General features: G+C 44.1%; 1 protein-coding gene across 1 annotated transcript in view; it reads left to right on the top strand.

Annotated features, from left to right (window-relative positions):
- Positions 1-531: 531 nt before the first annotated feature.
- The window catches only part of tlcd1 (TLC domain containing 1), a 58,387-nt gene continuing 39,087 nt past the window's right edge, over positions 532-19,831 (top strand). The window contains exon 1 of the mRNA XM_078224835.1: positions 532-838. Within this exon, the coding sequence (XP_078080961.1) occupies positions 564-838 (275 nt within the window). The 5' untranslated portion in view covers positions 532-563. The remainder of the gene's footprint in view (positions 839-19,831) is intronic.

Genomic DNA, 19,831 nt, shown 5'->3' with positions numbered 1-19,831 from the left:
TCTGGTTTCCTCCCACATTCCAAAGATGTGCTGGTTAGGTGGATTGGCCATGCTAAATTGCCCCTTAGTGTCAGGGGATAGGCTAGGGTAAATGCATGGGGTTATGGGGAAGAGGGCCTGGGCGGGATTGTGGTCGGAACAGACTCGATGGGCTGAATGGCCTCCTTCTGCATTGTATGATTCTACTATATTCTGGACTCTCCTATCCTTCTCCCCTCTGTACTCTATTAACACCTTGTCTGTATAGAATGCAAGAAACAATACTTTTCACTGTATACTAAAACATGTAATAGTAATAAATCTTCAATTTACTGTAAAGTAAACAGTCTGTTGTGCTGGGAGATGTGATAAATTAGGATTTTTTTTCAAGCAACACTCCAGCCAAAACTCTCAATCCAGCTCCCCAACTTGGCTGAAGTGCCTCTGTGTTTTGCTGCCTCTTATACTCGCGGTTCCTCTCCATCCTCGCCAATTGAGTGCGTTTTAAATATCGCTGCAGCGAATAAGCTTTGTGGGCTGGTCTTCCTCCGCTGGGTGGGGAGTAGCAGCAAGTCCTCGCTTGCATGGAGAGAGGCGTTTCCGCCGCTGCTGCTGAACTGCAAGCGCTGCTCCTCTCCTCCGGCGCCGGAGTCCCAGCCATGATCGTCCAGAGTTACCCCGTCCTGTCCATCCTCTTCTTCGCGCTGAGCTTCAAGACGCTGAGGGTCTTCCTGCGGTCGCAGACTTTCACCCTGCCCCCCAAGCAGGTCGAGGGGAACAGGACCAAGTCTTGGAGATGGACCAACCTCAGCGTCTCCCTTGTGCACTCGGCAATCACAGGACCGTGGGCATTGTTGTGGTACGTTGCTTCAAATAACTATCCACATGCACACGCACATGTTAGCCGAGCCGACTAGAATGTGGCTTTAGTAGAACTGGTTTCAAGTACTTTTTCTTCATTGTCAGCACAATTCGAATTGAGACACTTGCTGGTGTGTCGTTGGTAAGCAACCTTGTAAAATGCCTTTATATGAAAGCACTTTCCCCCTGTCCAGTGTTTATGTGAGAACACTTTCCCCCGTCCTGTGTTTATATGAGAACTCTCTCCCCTGTCCAGTGTTTATGTGAGAACACTTTCCCCCTGTCCAGTGTTTATAGAGAACTCTTTCCCCCTGTCCAGTGTTTATAGAGAACTCTTTCCCCCTGTCCAGTGTTTATAGAGAACTCTTTCCCCCTGTCCAGTGTTTATAGAGAACTCTTTCCCCCTGTCCAGTGTTTATAGAGAACTCTTTCCCCCTGTCCAGTGTTTATAGAGAACTCTTTCCCCCTGTCCAGTGTTTATTTGAGAACTCTTTCCCCCTGTCCAGTGTTTATTTGAGAACTCTTTCCCCCTGTCCAGTGTTTATTTGAGAACACTTTCCCCCTGTCCAGTGTTTATTTGAGAACACTTTCCCCCTGTCCAGTGTTTATTTGAGAACTCTTTCCCCCTGTCCAGTGTTTATTTGAGAACACTTTCCCCCTGTCCAGTGTTTATTTGAGAACACTTTCCCCCTGTCCAGTATTTATTTGAGAACTCTTTCCCCCTGTCCAGTGTTTATGTGAGAACTCTTTCCCCCTGTCCAGTGTTTATAGAGAACTCTTTCCCCCTGTCCAGTGTTTATTTGAGAACTCTTTCCCCCTGTCCAGTGTTTATGTGAGAACTCTTTCCCCCTGTCCAGTGTTTATAGAGAACTCTTTCCCCCTGTCCAGTGTTTATAGAGAACTCTTTCCCCCTGTCCAGTGTTTATTTGAGAACTCTTTCCCCCTGTCCAGTGTTTATTTGAGAACACTTTCCCCCTGTCCAGTGTTTATTTGAGAACACTTTCCCCCTGTCCAGTGTTTATGTGAGAACTCTTTCCCCCTGTCCAGTGTTTATAGAGAACTCTTTCCCCCTGTCCAGTGTTTATAGAGAACTCTTTCCCCCTGTCCAGTGTTTATAGAGAACTCTTTCCCCCTGTCCAGTGTTTATAGAGAACTCTTTCCCCCTGTCCAGTGTTTATAGAGAACTCTTTCCCCCTGTCCAGTGTTTATAGAGAACTCTTTCCCCCTGTCCAGTGTTTATAGAGAACTCTTTCCCCCTGTCCAGTGTTTATAGAGAACTCTTTCCCCCTGTCCAGTGTTTATAGAGAACTCTTTCCCCCTGTCCAGTGTTTATGTGAGAACTCTTTCCCCCTGTCCAGTGTTTATGTGAGAACTCTTTCCCCCTGTCCAGTGTTTATTTGAGAACTCTTTCCCCCTGTCCAGTGTTTATAGAGAACTCTTTCCCCCTGTCCAGTGTTTATAGAGAACTCTTTCCCCCTGTCCAGTGTTTATTTGAGAACTCTTTCCCCCTGTCCAGTGTTTATTTGAGAACTCTTTCCCCCTGTCCAGTGTTTATTTGAGAACACTTTCCCCCTGTCCAGTGTTTATTTGAGAACTCTTTCCCCCTGTCCAGTGTTTATTTGAGAACTCTGTCCCCCTGTCCAGTGTTTATTTGAGAACTCTTTCCCCCTGTCCAGTGTTTATTTGAGAACTCTGTCCCCCTGTCCAGTGTTTATTTGAGAACTCTTTCCCCCTGTCCAGTGTTTATTTGAGAACTCTGTCCCCCTGTCCAGTGTTTATTTGAGAACTCTTTCCCCCTGTCCAGTGTTTATTTGAGAACTCTTTCCCCCTGTCCAGTGTTTATAGAGAACTCTTTCCCCCTGTCCAGTGTTTATTTGAGAACTCTTTCCCCCTGTCCAGTGTTTATAGAGAACTCTTTCCCCCTGTCCAGTGTTTATATGAGAACTCTTTCCCCCTGTCCAGTGTTTATATGAGAACTCTTTCCCCCTGTCCAGTGTTTATTTGAGAACTCTTTCCCCCTGTCCAGTGTTTATAGAGAACTCTTTCCCCCTGTCCAGTGTTTATAGAGAACTCTTTCCCCCTGTCCAGTGTTTATAGAGAACTCTTTCCCCTGTCCAGTGTTTATAGAGAACTCTTTCCCCCTGTCCAGTGTTTATGTGAGAACACTTTCCCTCTGTCCAGTGTTTATAGAGAGCTCTTTCCCCTGTCCAGTGTTTATGTGAGAACTCTTTCCCCCTGTCCAGTGTTTATAGAGAACTCTTTCCCTCTGTCCAGCGTTTATTTGAGAACTCTTTCCCCCTGTCCAGTGTTTATGTGAGAACACTTTCCCCCTGTCCAGTGTTTATGTGAGAACACTTTCCCCCTGTCCAGTGTTTATGTGAGAACACTTTCCCCCTGTCCAGTGTTTATGTGAGAACACTTTCCCCCTGTCCAGTGTTTATGTGAGAACACTTTCCCCCTGTCCAGTGTTTATAGAGAACTCTTTCCCCCTGTCCAGTGTTTATTTGAGAACACTTTCCCCCTGTCCAGTGTTTATGTGAGAACACTTTCCCTCTGTCCAGTGTTTATAGAGAACTCTTTCCCCTGTCCAGTGTTTATTTGAGAACACTTTCCCCCTGTCCAGTGTTTATGTGAGAACACTTTCCCCCTGTCCAGTGTTTATAGAGAACTCTTTCCCCCTGTCCAGTGTTTATTTGAGAACACTTTCCCCCTGTCCAGTGTTTATGTGAGAACACTTTCCCCCTGTCCAGTGTTTATAGAGAACTCTTTCCCCTGTCCAGTGTTTATGTGAGAACTCTTTCCACCTGTCCAGTGTTTATGTGAGAACTCTTTCCCCCTGTCCAGTGTTTATGTGAGAACTCTTTCCCCCTGTCCAGTGTTTATGTGAGAACTCTTTCCCCCTGTCCAGTGTTTATGTGAGAACTCTTTCCCCCTGTCCAGTGTTTATGTGAGAAACTTTCCCCCTGTCCAGTGTTTATGTGAGAACACTTTCCCCCTGTCCAGTGTTTATGTGAGAAACTTTCCCCCTGTCCAGTGTTTATGTGAGAACACTTTCCCCCTGTCCAGTGTTTATGTGAGAACACTTTCCCCCTGTCCAGTGTTTATTTGAGAACTCTTTCCCCTGTCCAGTGTTTACGTGAGAACACGTTCCCTCTGCCCTGTGTTTACACGAGAGCACGTTGCCCTGCCCTGTGTTTACACGAGAGCACGCTGCCCCTGCCCTGTGTTTATATGAGAGCACGTTGCCCCTGCCCTGTGTTTACACGAGAGCACGCTGCCCCTGCCCTGTGTTTACACGAGAGCACGTTGCCCCTGCCCTGTGTTTATATGAGAGCACGCTGCCCCTGCCCTGTGTTTATGAGACTTCTTACTGTGTTTATAGAGAGCATGTTCCCCTCGCCTGTGTTACATTCAGACCATCCTACGCGCAGTTTTACTGATTGATTTAATTTATGTGTTGTCACTTTTAAAGGACTAGCACATTCTCGGATGGTTTCATTGTAAGCAGGAGCCTCTCAGCAAGCTGGTCTGAGAAGGTTCCAGTCGTCATGATGTGGAGATGCCGGCGTTGGACTGGGGTAAACACAGTAAGAAGTCTCACAACACCAGGCTAAAGTCCAACAGGTTTATTTGGTAGCAAACGCCACGAGCTTTCGGAGCGCTGCTCCTTCGTCAGGTAAGTGGGCAGCGCTCCGAAAGCTTGTGGCTTTTGCTACCAAATAAACCTGTTGGACTTTAACCTGGTGTTGTGAGACTTCTTACAAGGTTCCAGTACCCCAGTTGCAATATGGAAAACCCTGTACTAAAGTTGAATCCTGATTGATCATTAATATCCTTCAGCCATTGTGGGGTTACCTTGGCAATATCAGAATGTTACTGTTTTAAGTAGGTTCAATCCATGTACACAGTGTGAGGTAGGTTCAAACTTGCACTGCCCCCACCCCCTTATGAGGCAGGTTCAACCGCTGCACTCCACAGCCTAGGTCCAAACCCTGAATTCTCCAATGTAGGTTATCAAACCAGAGGTGACAGATCCTAAGGGATCCACAAAGAGGCTTGAAACACAGTGGGGCAAGTAGACTTCTATCCACATGTCATCAGATTTGGGTTTTATTTTTATTAACAGCATATGATTTCTGCTGCTGTTTATTGCCAACAATTGAAAATTCGTTAGTTGAGTTAGAACAAAGAACAAAGAACAGTACAGCACAGGAAACAGGCCCTTCGGCCCTCCAAGCCTGTGCCGCTCCTTGGTCCAACTAGACCAATCGTTTGTATCCCTCCATTCCCAGGCTGCTCATGTGACTATCCAGGTAAGTCTTAAACAATGTCAGCGTGCCTGCCTCCACCACCCTACTTGGCAGCGCATTCCAGGCCCCCACCACCCTCTGTGTAAAAAAACGTCCCTCTGATGTCTGAGTTATACCTCGCCCCTCTCAGCTTGAGCCCGTGACCCCTCGTGATCGTCACCTCCGACCTGGGAAAAAGCTTCCCACTGTTCACCCTATCTATACCCTTCATAATCTTGTATACCTCTATTAGATCTCCCCTCATTCTCTGTCTTTCCAAGGAGAACAACCCCAGTCTACCCAATCTCTCCTCATAGCTAAGACCCTCCATACCAGGCAACATCCTGGTAAACCTTCTCTGCACTCTCTCCAATGCCTCCACGTCCTTCTGGTAGTGCGGCGACCAGAACTGGACGCAGTACTCCAAATGTGGCCTAACCAGCGTTCTATACAGCTGCATCATCAGACTCCAGCTTTTATACTCTATACCCCGTCCTATAAAGGCAAGCATACCATATGTCTTCTTCACCACCTTCTCCACCTGTGTTGCCACCTTCAAGGATTTGTGGACTTGCACACCTAGGTCCCTCTGTGTTTCTATACTCCTGATGACTCTGCCATTTATTGTATAACTCCTCCCTACATTATTTCTTCCAAAATGCATCACTTCGCATTTATCCGGATTAAACTCCATCTGCCACCTCTCCGCCCAATTTTCCAGCCTATCTATATCCTGCTGTATTGCCCGACAATGCTCTTCGCTATCCGCAATTCCAGCCATCTTCGTGTCATCCGCAAACTTGCTGATTACACCAGTTACACCTTCTTCCAAATCATTTATATATATCACAAATAGCAGAGGTCCCAGTACAGAGCCCTGCGGAACACCACTGGTCACAGACCTCCAGCCGGATAAAGACCCTTCGACCACTACCCTCTGTCTCCTATGGCCAAGCCAGTTCTCCACCCATCTAGCCACTTCTCCTTGTATCCCATGAGCCTTAACTTTCTTAACCAACCTGCCATGTGGGACTTTGTCAAATGCCTTACTGAAATCCATATAGACGACATCCACGGCCCTTCCTTCATCAACCGTTTTTGTCACTTCCTCAAAAAACTCCACCAAATTTGTAAGGCACGACCTCCCTCTTACAAAACCATGCTGTCTGTCACTAATGAGATTGTTTCGTTCTAAATGCACATACATCCTGTCTCTAAGAATCCTCTCCAACAACTTCCCTACCACGGACGTCAAGCTCACCGGCCTATAATTTCCTGGGTTATCCCTGCTACCCTTCTTAAACAACGGGACCACATTCGCTATCCTCCAATCCTCAGGGACCTCACCCGTGTCCAAAGAAGCGACAAAGATTTCCGTCAGAGGCCCAGCAATTTCATCTCTCGTCTCCCTGAGCAGTTTTATTCTATTCTTTTGGGGTCGCTGAAACTTTTAGAAGGTGGGTAAGTATTTTCAGGAGATCCCTAGGGGTGCAACAATATTTTCAAGGGATATCCATGAGGAATTAATTAATGTGTCTTAATTTCCAGGGAGACTATAGGAATGCTCTAGTACATTCAGATGATCCCCAGGACTGTGCAAATATTTGAAGGGGACTCTTGGGTACAAGGAAGTGGAAGTCTTGCTAAATGAGTACTTGGTGTGCTAAAATAAATAGGTGACAATGTGAGTTACCAAAAGGAAAACTGTGCAATCGATTATGGAAAACATTTACAAGGAATACGCGAGGACGTTTCAGGTGCTTTGAATGTCATTTTCTAAAGCTCCCTCGGTTCAGGAAGTGTTCCTTTTTGGATTGGTAAATTGCACATTAGAAATGTCACCCATTATTTAAGAATGGGGGAGGGGAGTGGGAAACCCCATAACTACAAACAAACTCCAGTTTAACATAGGTTCACAGAATTTTTACAGCACAGAAAGAGGCCATTCAGCCCATTGGGTCTGCACCAGCTCTCAAATGAGCAATTTATTTAGTATCATTCTCCTGCCTTCTCTCCATAACCCTGTGTTTTTCATTTTCAGATAACATTCTAATTCCCTTTTGAATGCCTCAACCACACTCTCAGACAATGCGTTCCAGACCTCAACCACTCAATGCCTAAAAAAGTTTTTTTTTCTCATATCGCTTTTGCTTCTTTTGCAAATTACTTTAAATCTGTGCTGTCTCATTCTCGATTATTTTACGGGTTCTTCCCCCCTGTCTATTCTGCCTGGACACCTCACGATTTTGAATGCCTTCATCAAGTCTATTCTCAGCCTTCTTTTCTCCAAGGAAAACAATTCTAACTTCTCCAGTCTATCTTTATAACTGAAGTTCCTCGTGGCTGGAACCATTCGCATGAACCTTTCCTGGAGTCTCTCCAATGACTTCACGTTTTTCCAAAAAATTGCAGCACCCGGAACTGGGTGTAATACTCCAGCTGAGGCTAAGCTAGTGACTTGTACAAGTTTACCATGACCTCCTTGTTCTTGTGCTCTATGCTTTTTTAACCACTCTCTTAACCCGTCCTGTTACCTTCTGTGACTTAACTACACCTAAGTCCGTCCCTCTGCTCCTGTAACCTAATTAGAGAGTTGTAGCCTTTATTTTATATTGTGTCTCCATGTTCTTCCTACCAAAATGAATCACTTCATATTTCTCCCAGACCTTCATCTGCCACCTGTTTGCCCATTGCACCAAATTGTCTATGTTTTTTTGAAGTCTACACTATCCTTCTCACAGTTCACAATGCTTTCGAGATTTGTATCATCTACAAATTTTGAAATTGTGTCCTGTTCACCAGTCTAGGTCATTAATATATATCAGGAAAAGCAAGGGTCCCAACAATGACCCTTGGGGAGCTCCAATGCAAACATTCCTCCAGTCCGAAAAACATCCATTAACACGACTCACTGTGTCCTGTCAGGCAGCCAATTTTGGTTCCACGTTGCTACTTGCCCTTTAATTCCACTTTGCTCATAAGTCTGTGTCAAACGTATCAAATGTCTTCTGGAAGTCCATGTATGCCCTCTCCGCAGCATTTCCCTCACCAACCCTCATTGTCACCTCTTCAAAAAAACACTCCAGTAAGTTAGCAAAACACGATATTCACTGAGTAAAGTTTTATTTATTAGTCACTGCAATGAAGTTACTGTGAAATTCCCCTCGTCGCCACAGTCCGGCGCTTGTTCGGGTCAATGCATCTAACCAGCACGTCTTTCAGAATGTGGGAGGAAATCGGAGCACCTGGAGGAAACCCACGCAGACACGGGGAGAACGTGCAAACTCCACACAGACAGCGACCCGAGCCGGGAATCGAACCAGGGTCTCTGCTGCTGTGAAGCAGCAGTGCTAACCACTGTGCTACCATGCCGCCCTCTTAACAAATCAATGTCAGTTTCCCTTAAATAACCTGTACTTGTCCATGAGACTGACTGTTAATTTTATCCATTATTATTATTGTTTCTAGAAGTTTCTCCACCACCAATGCTAAACTGAATGGCCTGTCATTTCTGGGCTTATCTTTACACCCATTTTTTTGAACAAGAGGGTAACATTTGTAATTCTCCAATCCTCTGGCACCACCCCGATGCCTAAGGAAGTCTGAAACATTATGGCCTGTGTCTCCGCAATTTCCATTCTCACTTCCCTCAGTATCCTCGGATGCATTTCATCTGGTCCTGGTGCCTTATCAACTTTTAAGTCGTGAGTCTATCCAATATCATCTGCTTATCAATTTAAAACACTTTTAGTGTCCAAATTACCACCTCCTGGCCTAGGTAGCATCTTCTTTGGTAAAGACAAATGCAAAGTATTCATTTAATACCTTTAGCTAGGCCCTTAGTCTTCCTTTGGTCCCTAATCCATGCTACTCCTTTTACTGCCGTTTAACTATTTATATGCCAAGAGATGATTTTGGGTGTTCTCCTTTAATGTTAGCTGCCAGTTTCTTTCCATACTTACTCTTTACTTCTCTCATTTGCTTTTTCACCTCTTCTCTGAACCTTCTATGTTCAGCCTGGTTCTCGATTGTATTTTCTACTTGATGCCTGTCATGAGCATACTTTTTCTCTCTTAGCTTAATTTCAATCTCTTTTGTCATCCAGGGAGCTCTGGGTTTGTCTGTGGATGAACTTTCTTCTTTTAAGAGCTAGGCAGCATATGTAGAGAAACAAATGTTTCAGATCGATGACCTTTCATCAGAACAGGCTGGATTCCTATTTGTCAATTTCCCCTGTTCCAATGAAATATCAATAATTTGAAACGCTAATTCTTATATTATTTCTTTCTTCACAGTCGCTGCCAGAGCCACTAAGTAATTCCAGAATTTTCTATTTTGAATCATACTTGTTCAAATGCTCACCACTCTGAATTGATCAAAGCATGTACTTATGTAGGGTAAGTCATCTATGACTAATGAGATTCTCAAAGACGTTACTAGCATGGTGGATAGAGAGGTGTTGATTGAAAATGTGTGTTCAAAAGACATTTGATAAGGTTTTGAATGAAATTATTAACAAAAACAAAAGTGCACAAAATTGGAGGCAACTTGTGGCATGGATTTGATTTTGATTTGATTTATTATTGTCACATGTATTAGTATACAGTGAAAAGTATTGTTTCTTGCACACTATACAGACAAAGCATGCCTTACATAGAGAAGGAAAGGAGAGGGTGCCGCAAATAGTGTTGCAGTCATAGCTAGGGTGTAGAGAAAGGTCAACTTAATATGAGGTAGGTCCATTCAAAAGCCAGGCTACAGGAAAGAAACTGTTCTTGAGTTGGCTGGTACGTGACCACAGACTTTTGTGTCTTTTTACCGATGGAAGGCGGGTGTGTGGGGCCCTTGATTATGTTGGCTGTTTTTCTGAGGCAGCGGGAAGTGTAGACAGTGTCAGTGGATGGGAGGCTGGTTTGCGTGATGGACTGGGCTTCCTTCACGACCCTTTCTAGTTTCTTGCGGTCTTGGACAGAGCAGGAGCCATACCAAGCTGCGATACAACCAGAAAGAATGCTTTTTATGGTGCATCTGTAAAAGTTGGTGAGATTTGTAGCCGACATGCCAAATTTCCTTAGCCTCCTGAGAAACTAGAGGTGTTGGTGGGCTTTCTTAACTATAGTGTTGGCGTGGTCGGATCAGGACAGGTGGTTGGTGATCTGGATACCTAGAAACTTGAAGCTCTTGACCATTTCCACTTCATCCTCATTGATGTAGACAGGGGCATGTTCTCCTTTACACTTCCTGAAGTCAATGACTACCTCCTTCGTTTTGCTGACGTTGAGGGAGAGATGATTGTTGTCGCATCAGTTCACCAGATTCTCTATCTCTTTCCTGTACTCAATCTCATCATTGTTTGCGATCCGACCCACTACGGTGATGTCATCAGCAAACCTGCAAATCTAGTTGGGGGGGAATTTGACCACACAGTCATAAGTGTATAATGAGTATAGTAAGGGGCTGAGGACACAGATTTGTGGGGCAACGGTGGTTGAAATGTAGGAGACAGAAAATAGTAATTAAGGGAACCTTTCTTGATTGGCAGATGTGAAAAGCGATGTATTCCAGGAATATCTACTGGCCCTCGTTATATAATATAACAATGATTTGAATGAAAGAATAGAGGGTTCACGTCCCAATTTGCAGATTGGGACATGCACAGCAAGTCTTTTTTAAATTCATTTATGGGATGTGGGTGTTGCTGGTTAGGCCAGCATTTATTGCCCATCCCTAATTGCCCCTGGGAAGGTGGTGGTGCACTGCCTTCTTGAACTGCTGCAATCCATGAGGTGTAGGTACATCCACAGTGCTGTTCAGGAGGGAGTTAAAGGATTTTGACCCATCAATGAGTCTTGTGTTGTTGTATACGGGCTGTCAATTTCCCGCCCACTTCATGCTCCCTGTAATAACCCAGGAAGTAGGCAGAATTGTTGCCAAGATCAGTGACCATCCTCATTATTATACACAGATTGGGGTCTGATGTCATACGTAAAGCTCTAATGCAACTTTAAAGTTAAACTGCGCAGCACTTGTCCAACTACTGTGCAGAATGCAGGCAAACCAGCAACCCCTAAAGTGATGAAAACATAAAATGCTGGAAAAGCTCAGCAGGTCCGGCAGCATTTGTGGAGAGAGTTAATGTTTCAAGTGCAATATGACTCCTCTTCATCTGAAGAAGAGTCCTATTCAACTCAACATTAACTCTGTGTCTCTCTTCATAGATGCTGCTGGAAGATTGGAGACTGCTCATTTAAAAAGCCTGATTGCAGGTGAGTGGTTGATTTGGTGGGGTGGGACCCGGGGGGGGGGGGGGGGGGGAGAGGAGGACCCAGGGGGGGCAGGACCCTCCCACACGGGCTGATTACTGTTGGATCTTTCACTACCCCTTGTCCCCGAATTTCCTTGCACCCTCAGGGTTCACTGACTACTGAGTTCTTGAAATGGAATGAAGGGCTTCCCCCACCACTGATCAAGCTGTCTGAGTGCTCCTTTAGTGCTGGGAGCTCACTGATTCTACTGTGAAGAGGCCTGACCTTAATGATTTCGGTTTCCAGCGAGCTTCATCAGTTTCTGCTCACGGCCTGCTCCATCCACACTCCACAACAAAATCTACACCTATACCTTGAGATTTTGCACTTTTGATTTGATTTATTATTGTCACATTTATTAATATACAGTGAAAAGTATTGTTTCTTGCGCGCTATACAGACAAAGCATACCGTTCATAGAAAAGGAAAGGGTGCAGAAAGTAGTGTTACAGTCATAGCTAGGGTGCCGAGAAAGATCAACTTAATGCGAGGTAGGTCCATTCAAAAGTCTGGTGGCAGCAGGGAAGAAGCTGTTCCTGTGTCGGTTGGTACGTGACCTCAGACTTTTGTATCTTTTTCCCGATGGAAGAAGGTGGAAGAGAGAATGTCCGGGGTGCGTGGGGTCCTTAATTATGCTGGCTGCTTTGCTGAGGCAGAGGGAAGTGTAGACAGAGTCAATGGATGGGAGTCTGGTTTGCTGATGGATTGGGCTACACAGCACTTATCTGGCTAAAGTACCTTGGGAATCTCTGAGAGACATCCAGTGAGATGATCTTCCTCCTTATTTTTAAATTATGTGTAATTTTGTGCTTTAACATTCAAACCCACTGGGAGATGGACTGAAACTGTTGAGCTTTATCTTGTATGCAATGAGAGGAGACTTTCCGTTCTCTCGACTTAAACTTTGATTTTTAGATATTGATCACAACTAATTTATTTTAAAGCATAATTAAATAGCTGCACCATATCTCATGATCCGAGGTGTCAATACTGGCTCAATATGCTTGTGAACCAGAAAGTCATTGTTCAAGCCTCACTCTAGATCCGTGAGTGCACAATTTTGGCTGACAAGTTAGTGTAGTATCAAGGGAGTGATGGAAGCAGTCTTTCAAATGAGTTGTGAAATCAAGGGCCTCGAAGGTGGACAGGGAAGGTCCAGTGGCAGTATCGATGGAAGAGCATGGGAGTTCTCCTAATCTGTTGGCCTGCAGGTTCCTTCGATCTTCAGCACTGAAGCAGAATACCCTTTATTTCATTGATTATGGTATTCTGCTGTCGTGTTTTGCTACATTATAACATGACTACATTTCTAAAGTGCTTCAGTGGCTGTGAAACACCATGGGACATCCTGAAGACGTGATAGGTGTTAAAATGCCAGTTCTTTCTTTACGTAAACACAGTGAAGGAGTTTGCAAGGCATGTTACTATGGCAGCAAGGGACCTAGTAATAACAACTGACAAAATTCCAAGTTGCAGGCAGGAGCAGTAAAATTCGGAGCCTCTCAATCTGCAACATATGCATTCAAATCATTTATTTCCTGATATTTAATATCAAAAAGTCAGAGTTCAAGCCTCACTCTAGAACACCATCTCGGCTGACACGTTAGTGTAGTATTGAGGAAGTGCTACATTGATGGAAGCAGTCAGTAATGTTGGGAAATTTGCAGTTGGCCAGGGTGTCAATGGGCATTGCAAAATAAAAAGCTTAATATTACATTGTTTTATCATAATCACATTATATAAAGGAGCAACCTGATTATCAGCAATAAGAATCCACATTTGTTTTCCTTCAGAACTAGGCTTTAGTTATTTCTTGCTAATAGTGGTTGTCTAAATCAGTGCGTTCAAGCAGATCACCTAAAGAGTCAGGATTATAATTCTGAAAAGTAAACATAAACTCCACTTGCTGTTAAGTGCAAGAAAATTAATGTCACAAACACAAGGGACGAAGATTCTTTAGCGCTTAATGTCACTTGTGTTTGTGACAATAAATAGCAATCAGAATGGTTACTTTGTCTAACAAATTATAAAAAAATTTCCCCACCTAATTGTAATGAATGTTTACAATGATAACGCTTCTAATTTTTCTTCCACATAGTCACCATTCATATCCTCATAAATTCTTGAGTTGATTGAGTAAAAATCACATATTGCAGAATAGGCCCTTCGGCCCATTGAGCGTGCACCAACAGGTAAGAAACACCTGACCTACCTAATCCCATTTACTCGCACTTGGCCCATAGCCTTGAATGTTATGGCATGCCAAGTGCTCATCCGGGTACTTTTTAAAGGATGTGAGGCACCTCTCCTTTACCACTCTTCCAGGTTGTACCACCCTTTGGATAAAATGTTTTTCCTCACATCCCCACCACCGCTCCCCCAAAAACCTCCTGCCCCTCGCCATGAACTTGTGTCCTCTTTTTTTTAATTTTAAAATTGTTTCCATCTATTGTTTTTAAAAGTAACTTCTTGCAAATTGTTAAGTGGAGCTGATTGCTTGTAAGGTACATGTGAAAATAAGGGCCATTCTGTTCGTCTTTGCTTTTCTACATGTTTATAGTTTTGTTGGGTAAAGGTATCGAGGGATATGGAGCAAAGGCAGATAAATGGAGTTGAGATAACATATCAGCCATGATGTTAGGAAATGGCACTCCTGCCTCTATGTTTCTAAGAATTCACTGTTCACCCACCGTAGCATTGGACTATTTCTTAAAACTGGGTTTTCTTTCTCGTGCTACCAAATAAACCTGTTGGACTTTAACCTGGTGTTGTGAGACTACTTACTGAGTCTCAGGGATATTAATCTTTAAGTAGCCTCTCCAAAATTTGCTGAAGCAACTAAGGGCTCTAGTGATAGCCGAGGTTGCAGCCCCGGTGTGGGTCCATGAGGCAAAGCTTCTGTTCAGTCTGAACTTTAAGCATCCTTGGATTCCAAGGAATGGTGTTCCTTGCAGGGTATTGCTGTTTTTTTTTTGTGGACGTGATAGCATTTATAGCAACTTTTGTGAGGCAGTTTAAAGACTGCAAAGCGTGAAGAGGATTGGAAATCCATTTAGACATTTGTAGTTAGTGTCATCCAGTAGAAAAGATTACATTTTTTAAAGCAAATGCAGTCAGTGGGGATGAACTTTGAAAGGTCTGTAAATGGGTTAATAAAATTCATTCATAATGTCAGTATGCCATCCATAAGGTCCTAATTTTCAGAAATGCGTTAAACATTTTTCAACTTATGGCATCACTGAATGATTAACTCTTGATAAACAGGAACTTCACACACTTACCAAATATGAGACAAACTCTTTCCAAGACATTTGTCAAAAGCTATGCACGCCTGCTTCACTGTTCTTATAAACCTTTGTCAGTTATAAAATGCGAACATTTCTGGAGAAGGCAGCTTCAGTCGAGGCATTCAAGAGGTCATTAGATTGTTTTTATTTTAGTAATCATGTGCGAGGGTATGGGGAGAAGGCAAGGGAATAGCCGGAAGCCATGATACTCATTTGGAGAGCCGGTGCAGACACGATGGGCCAAATGGTCTCTTTTTGCACCGTAACAATCCTGTGATTCTATACCCAAATCCCCAATCCTTTACTTGATCTGATGATGCCATGTGACTAATATGTTTGTTCTCTGTGAACTCCACCCCAGGCTCCCTGTGAGATTTTAATTAATAGTCTTCAAGCTCATCTGGTTCTCAAACAGAGATGTAAAACTTTGCTCCATGAAAGGCTGACTTGTTCGTCTTCTCAAAGGCTCCACCCCTCTTAATCATAGCTGTTATAATGAAATATGAACACAGTGCAGCAAATACTACACTGGAAAACAAGTAAGGTAGTCTTGATGTGACAGTGCTCTGAAATCTTTTCCCTGAGTTTAAAGCACATTTAAATTAGGCGGGGAGATGGGCATCAAACCCACGTGACTCTTGGGGAAAAGTGGTGAGAGTTGACACATCTGGTGTATCCTAGTTTAAGTTTATTTATTAGTGCCACAAGTAGGCTTACATTAACACTGCAATGAAATTACTGTGAAAATCCCCTGATCGTCACACTCCGGCACCTGTTCGGATACATTGAGGGAGAATTTAGCAGGCCAATTCATCCAACCAGCACGTCTTTCAGACTGTGGGAGGAAACCAGAGCACCCGGAAGAAACCCACGCAGACGCGGGGAGAATGTGCAGACTCCACACAGATAGTGACCCAGGTTCGATTCCTGGCTTGGGTTTTTGGCGCTGTGAGACACCAATGCTTGCCACCATACCTCCCAATGTCTCAACAGTGAGGACTGGGCAAAGACTACTGTGTAGTTCTGTCAAAGCATTGTAGAATTTAAGCATGTCTTAAGCTGACCTTTTATTTATTTCTTTTATGGGCTCCATAAGCTCACTACCTTGTTTATATTGTAGAGTGGTGATTGGACAAGTTAAGTGTCAAGTCAGCTAATCTTCTTGAAATGTCAAATTATGCTTATCTATTTTGACGTCACTTATCATTTACTTTTCTGTTTGGGTGCAGAGCTTTATATTTGTCCATGTTCAGTTTCATCCACCCACTTAAATATTTAACCAAAACCGAAAATGCTAGAAAAACTCTGCAGGTCTGGCAACATGTGTGGAGAGAGAAACAAAAGTTAATGTTTTGAATCCGAATGACTCGAGGCTGACACAGTGGTTAGCACTGCTGCTTCACAGTGCCAGAGAGCTGGGTTCAATTGCGGCCTTGCGTGACGGTGTGGAGTTTGCACGTTCTCCTCGTGTCTGCGTGGGTTTCCTCCGTGTGCTCCAGTTTCCTCCCACACTCCAAAGATGTGCAGGTTAGGTTGATTGGCCAAATTAAATTGTCCCTTTAGTGTCCTAAGATGTGTAGATTAGTGGGGTAAATAGAGGGCAGTGGGGCCTTGCTCTGTCAGAGCTGGTACAGACCTAATGGGCCAAATGGCCTCCTTCTGCACTGGAGGGATTCTATGACTTCTTCAGAGTTCGAGAGGGAGAAACGTGATGGATAACATACTGTATAGGTGCAGCAGCTGCAACTGATTGAAGATCAGTGATTGATGGAGCTGGGAAAGATTACAACAATGATGTGAGGAGTAGAGGGTTTTTGCAAAAATAAAATGGTTAGGGTATTAAAAAAAGGTCAAGGTGGAGGAGAAAGGTTACAGTCTAGAGTTGTTGACTCAGTGTTTGGTCCTGAGGGCTGTAACGTGCCTAATCGGAAGATGAGATGCTGCTCCTCCAGTTTGTGTTGGGCTTCAATGGAGCATTGCAGCAGGCTGAGGGTGGACATGTGGGTATGAGAGCAAGACGATGAGTTAAAATGATGAGGCACAGGAGGTTGGGGTCATGTTTGCGGGCTGAGTGAAAGTGTTCCACAAAGTGGTCACCCAGTCTGAGTTTAGTTTCCCCAGTGTAGAGGAGACCGCATTGGGAGCAGCAAACGCAATAGACCCCAAACTGAAGGAGGTGCAAGTGAAATATTGCTTCACCTCAAAGGAATATTTGGGGCCTTGAATAGGGAGGAGGTAAATTAGCAGGTATCTCACCTTCTACGGTTGCAAGGGAAGAAGGAGTTGGGGTAACGGAGGAGTGGACCTTGGGGTCATGGAGGGAGTGGTCCCTGCAGAATGATGGGGGGGAGGGTGATGGTGGTGTGATGTTAGTGTACTTTTAAGAAAGATTTTTAAAACTTGATTTCTGCAGCTCACAGCTTCAGTGATGTCATTATTGTTGCCGGGCTGAGGACGATGAGTCCTTTTATTGCTACTTGAGTAGCTTAAATGGTGTTGCTTCTGTTTACTCTGGGATTAGTTTTACGATCCTGCATTGTCAGGAGGATGGTCATGTGTTTTGGACCTTTTTTTCCCAGTGAGTTTAAGGTTTCATTTTCAGTTTGGAGCTGCAGGTTTGAGTTTTAGTATTAGAAGGGACAGCAAGCTAAAAATAAGTGTTTTTTCCTCTTTTCTTTGTGGAAATTCTCTTGCTTTCCTGAAGGGTGAAAATCTGCTATTGTTGGGCCTCTGGTGTTTTGGGAAGCTGTCTTGTCTTGAAACTTTTTTGGAGTGAATCCAGAGAACTGCAGACTTCAACCAAAGCACTCAATTTCCATTATCACATGAGCTTTGCTGTATTGAATCTGTTTAAAGGATTTTGTCTATGGCAAGGGTTTTGGTTTGATTGGAATGCATTAGATATCATTATTAAGGATTATACATTATAGTGGTTGTTTTGTTTCTTGTTTGTAATTGATAAAAGTTCTTGCTAATTTTCATACTAAGAATCATAGAATGCCATAGTGCAGAAGGGGACCATTAGGCCCATCGAGTCTGCACCGACCACAATCCCAGGCCCCATCCCCACAGCCCCATGCACTTACCCTAGTTAGTCTCCTTACACTACGGTGCAACATAGCGTGGCCAATCCACCTAACCTGCACATCTTGTGGGAGGAAACCGGAGCACCCGGAGGAAACTCGCACAGGGAGAATGTGCTAACTCCACACAGACAGAACCCGAAGCCGGGATTCGAACCCGGGTCCCTGGCGCTGTGAGGCAGCAGTGCTAACCACTGTCACCATGCCGCCCTGTATGTTAACTATATTCTTAAATAAACTTTGATAAAAGCTCCCTCGTGGGTCACTTGAATCATACCTGAAGTGAAACATCTCGTGCTTATCCTAGCCAAATTCAAGGTGCAAAATTTATGATCCAGGCGGACTTCATAAAACACTTTGGAGTTTCTGACCTGAACCATAACAGGTGTGAGTGGAAGGTATGTTTCATGGTGGCATTATGCTGGAGTTGGCAGAAGATGATCCTTTGAATGCAGACGTTGGTGGGTGGAAAGTGAGGGAAAAGGAGGATGCTATCATGATTCTGGGAGGGGAAAGGGTGAGGGCAGAGCTGCGGGAAATGGGCCAAACTCGGTTTGAGTGCTCTGTCAACTATAGTGGGTTTTGGGGGGGTGAACCTTGATCAAGGAAAAAGGCAGACATGTCAAAGCGCTGTTTTCAAAGACGGCATCATCAGAACGGATGAATTTATAACCACCTTGTTATTCTCTGTCTACTCCCTCTGATTCAACTCTGCTCTCTCCAATTTGGTGTCATCAGAAATCTGAACAGTACAAACTGAAATTTTGAATCAAGGGGTGCCAACATTGATATGTGGGGCATTCCACTCAGCAGATGGGATTCTCTAGTTTCATCTGTGGCAGGACCCGTTGCAAGTGAGTATGGAAAATTTGGCTTTTCAGCCAAAATTCCATTCACCTCAGCGGCACCGGAGAATCCCAGCCACGAACGAGGACGGAACATTTTTGGCCAGTATTTTTCACCACATTGATGACACTGCACTAACAAGTATCCTCTATTTCCTACCTTTTATCCATTCCTAGGTTTCATAGAAATCATAGAAACCCTACAGTACAGAAAGAGGCCATTCGGCCCATCGAGTCTGCACCAACCACAAACCCACCCAGGCCCTCCCCCCATATCCCTACATATTTTATCCGCTAATCCCTCTAATCTATGCATCCCAGGACACTAAGGGGCAATTTTAGCATGGCCAATCAACCTAACCCGCACATCTTTGGACTGTGGGAGGAAACCGGAGCACCCGGAGGAAACCCACGCAGACACGAGGAGAATGTGCAAACTCCACACAGACAGTGGCCCAAGCCGGAGAATCGAACCTGGGCCCCTGGAGCTGTGAGGCAGCAGTGCTAACCACTGTGCTACCGTGCCGCCTTGAAAAACCACCTCATTAGGCTTCAGACCTGTCTTTTGCTGTGGAACTATGTTAAAGGTTTTTGAAAGCATTAATACACACAGCTATAGAATTTGGGATTATCAGTTCATCAAAGAGAATCCAGAAAATGGTCAGGTAGAATTATCTTTATCTGAACCTATTTTGAATGATTCTTTTTATTATGTTAAAGTCCTCAAGTTTACATCCAGTAACTGATTACATTATTTTTACAAAGTTACAAAAATCCAGTACTGCAAAGGCCTTTCAGCCCAACACGTCCACACAGGTGCTTATCCTCCACATAAGCATCCTCCCAACTATCTTTATGTAACTTCATCAACCTATCCTTCTATACCTTTCTCCGTCATGTGCTTATCGAGCTTCCCCACGAGTGGATCTATGCTGGTTGCCTAATGTAATCTCTTTGGGAGTGAGTTCCACATTCTAATCGTTCCCTAGGTAAGTTCTCTACTAGATTTATTAGGGAATATCTTATATTTAATACCTATGGTTCTGATCCTGTCCTCAAATGGAAACATCTTCTTTTCTGCTGTCTTACAATCTCTTCCATAATCTTGAAATCTTCCATCATTCTTCTCTTTTCTAGAGGAAAAAAGCCCCATCCTGTTCAGTCTTTCCTGATGGATGTTAG

Source organism: Mustelus asterias, chromosome 12 (assembly GCF_964213995.1).
Source record: "Mustelus asterias chromosome 12, sMusAst1.hap1.1, whole genome shotgun sequence".
NCBI lineage: Eukaryota > Metazoa > Chordata > Chondrichthyes > Carcharhiniformes > Triakidae > Mustelus > Mustelus asterias.
Note: the sequence above shows the minus strand (reverse complement) of the source record. Positions and strands in the feature narration are given on the sequence as shown.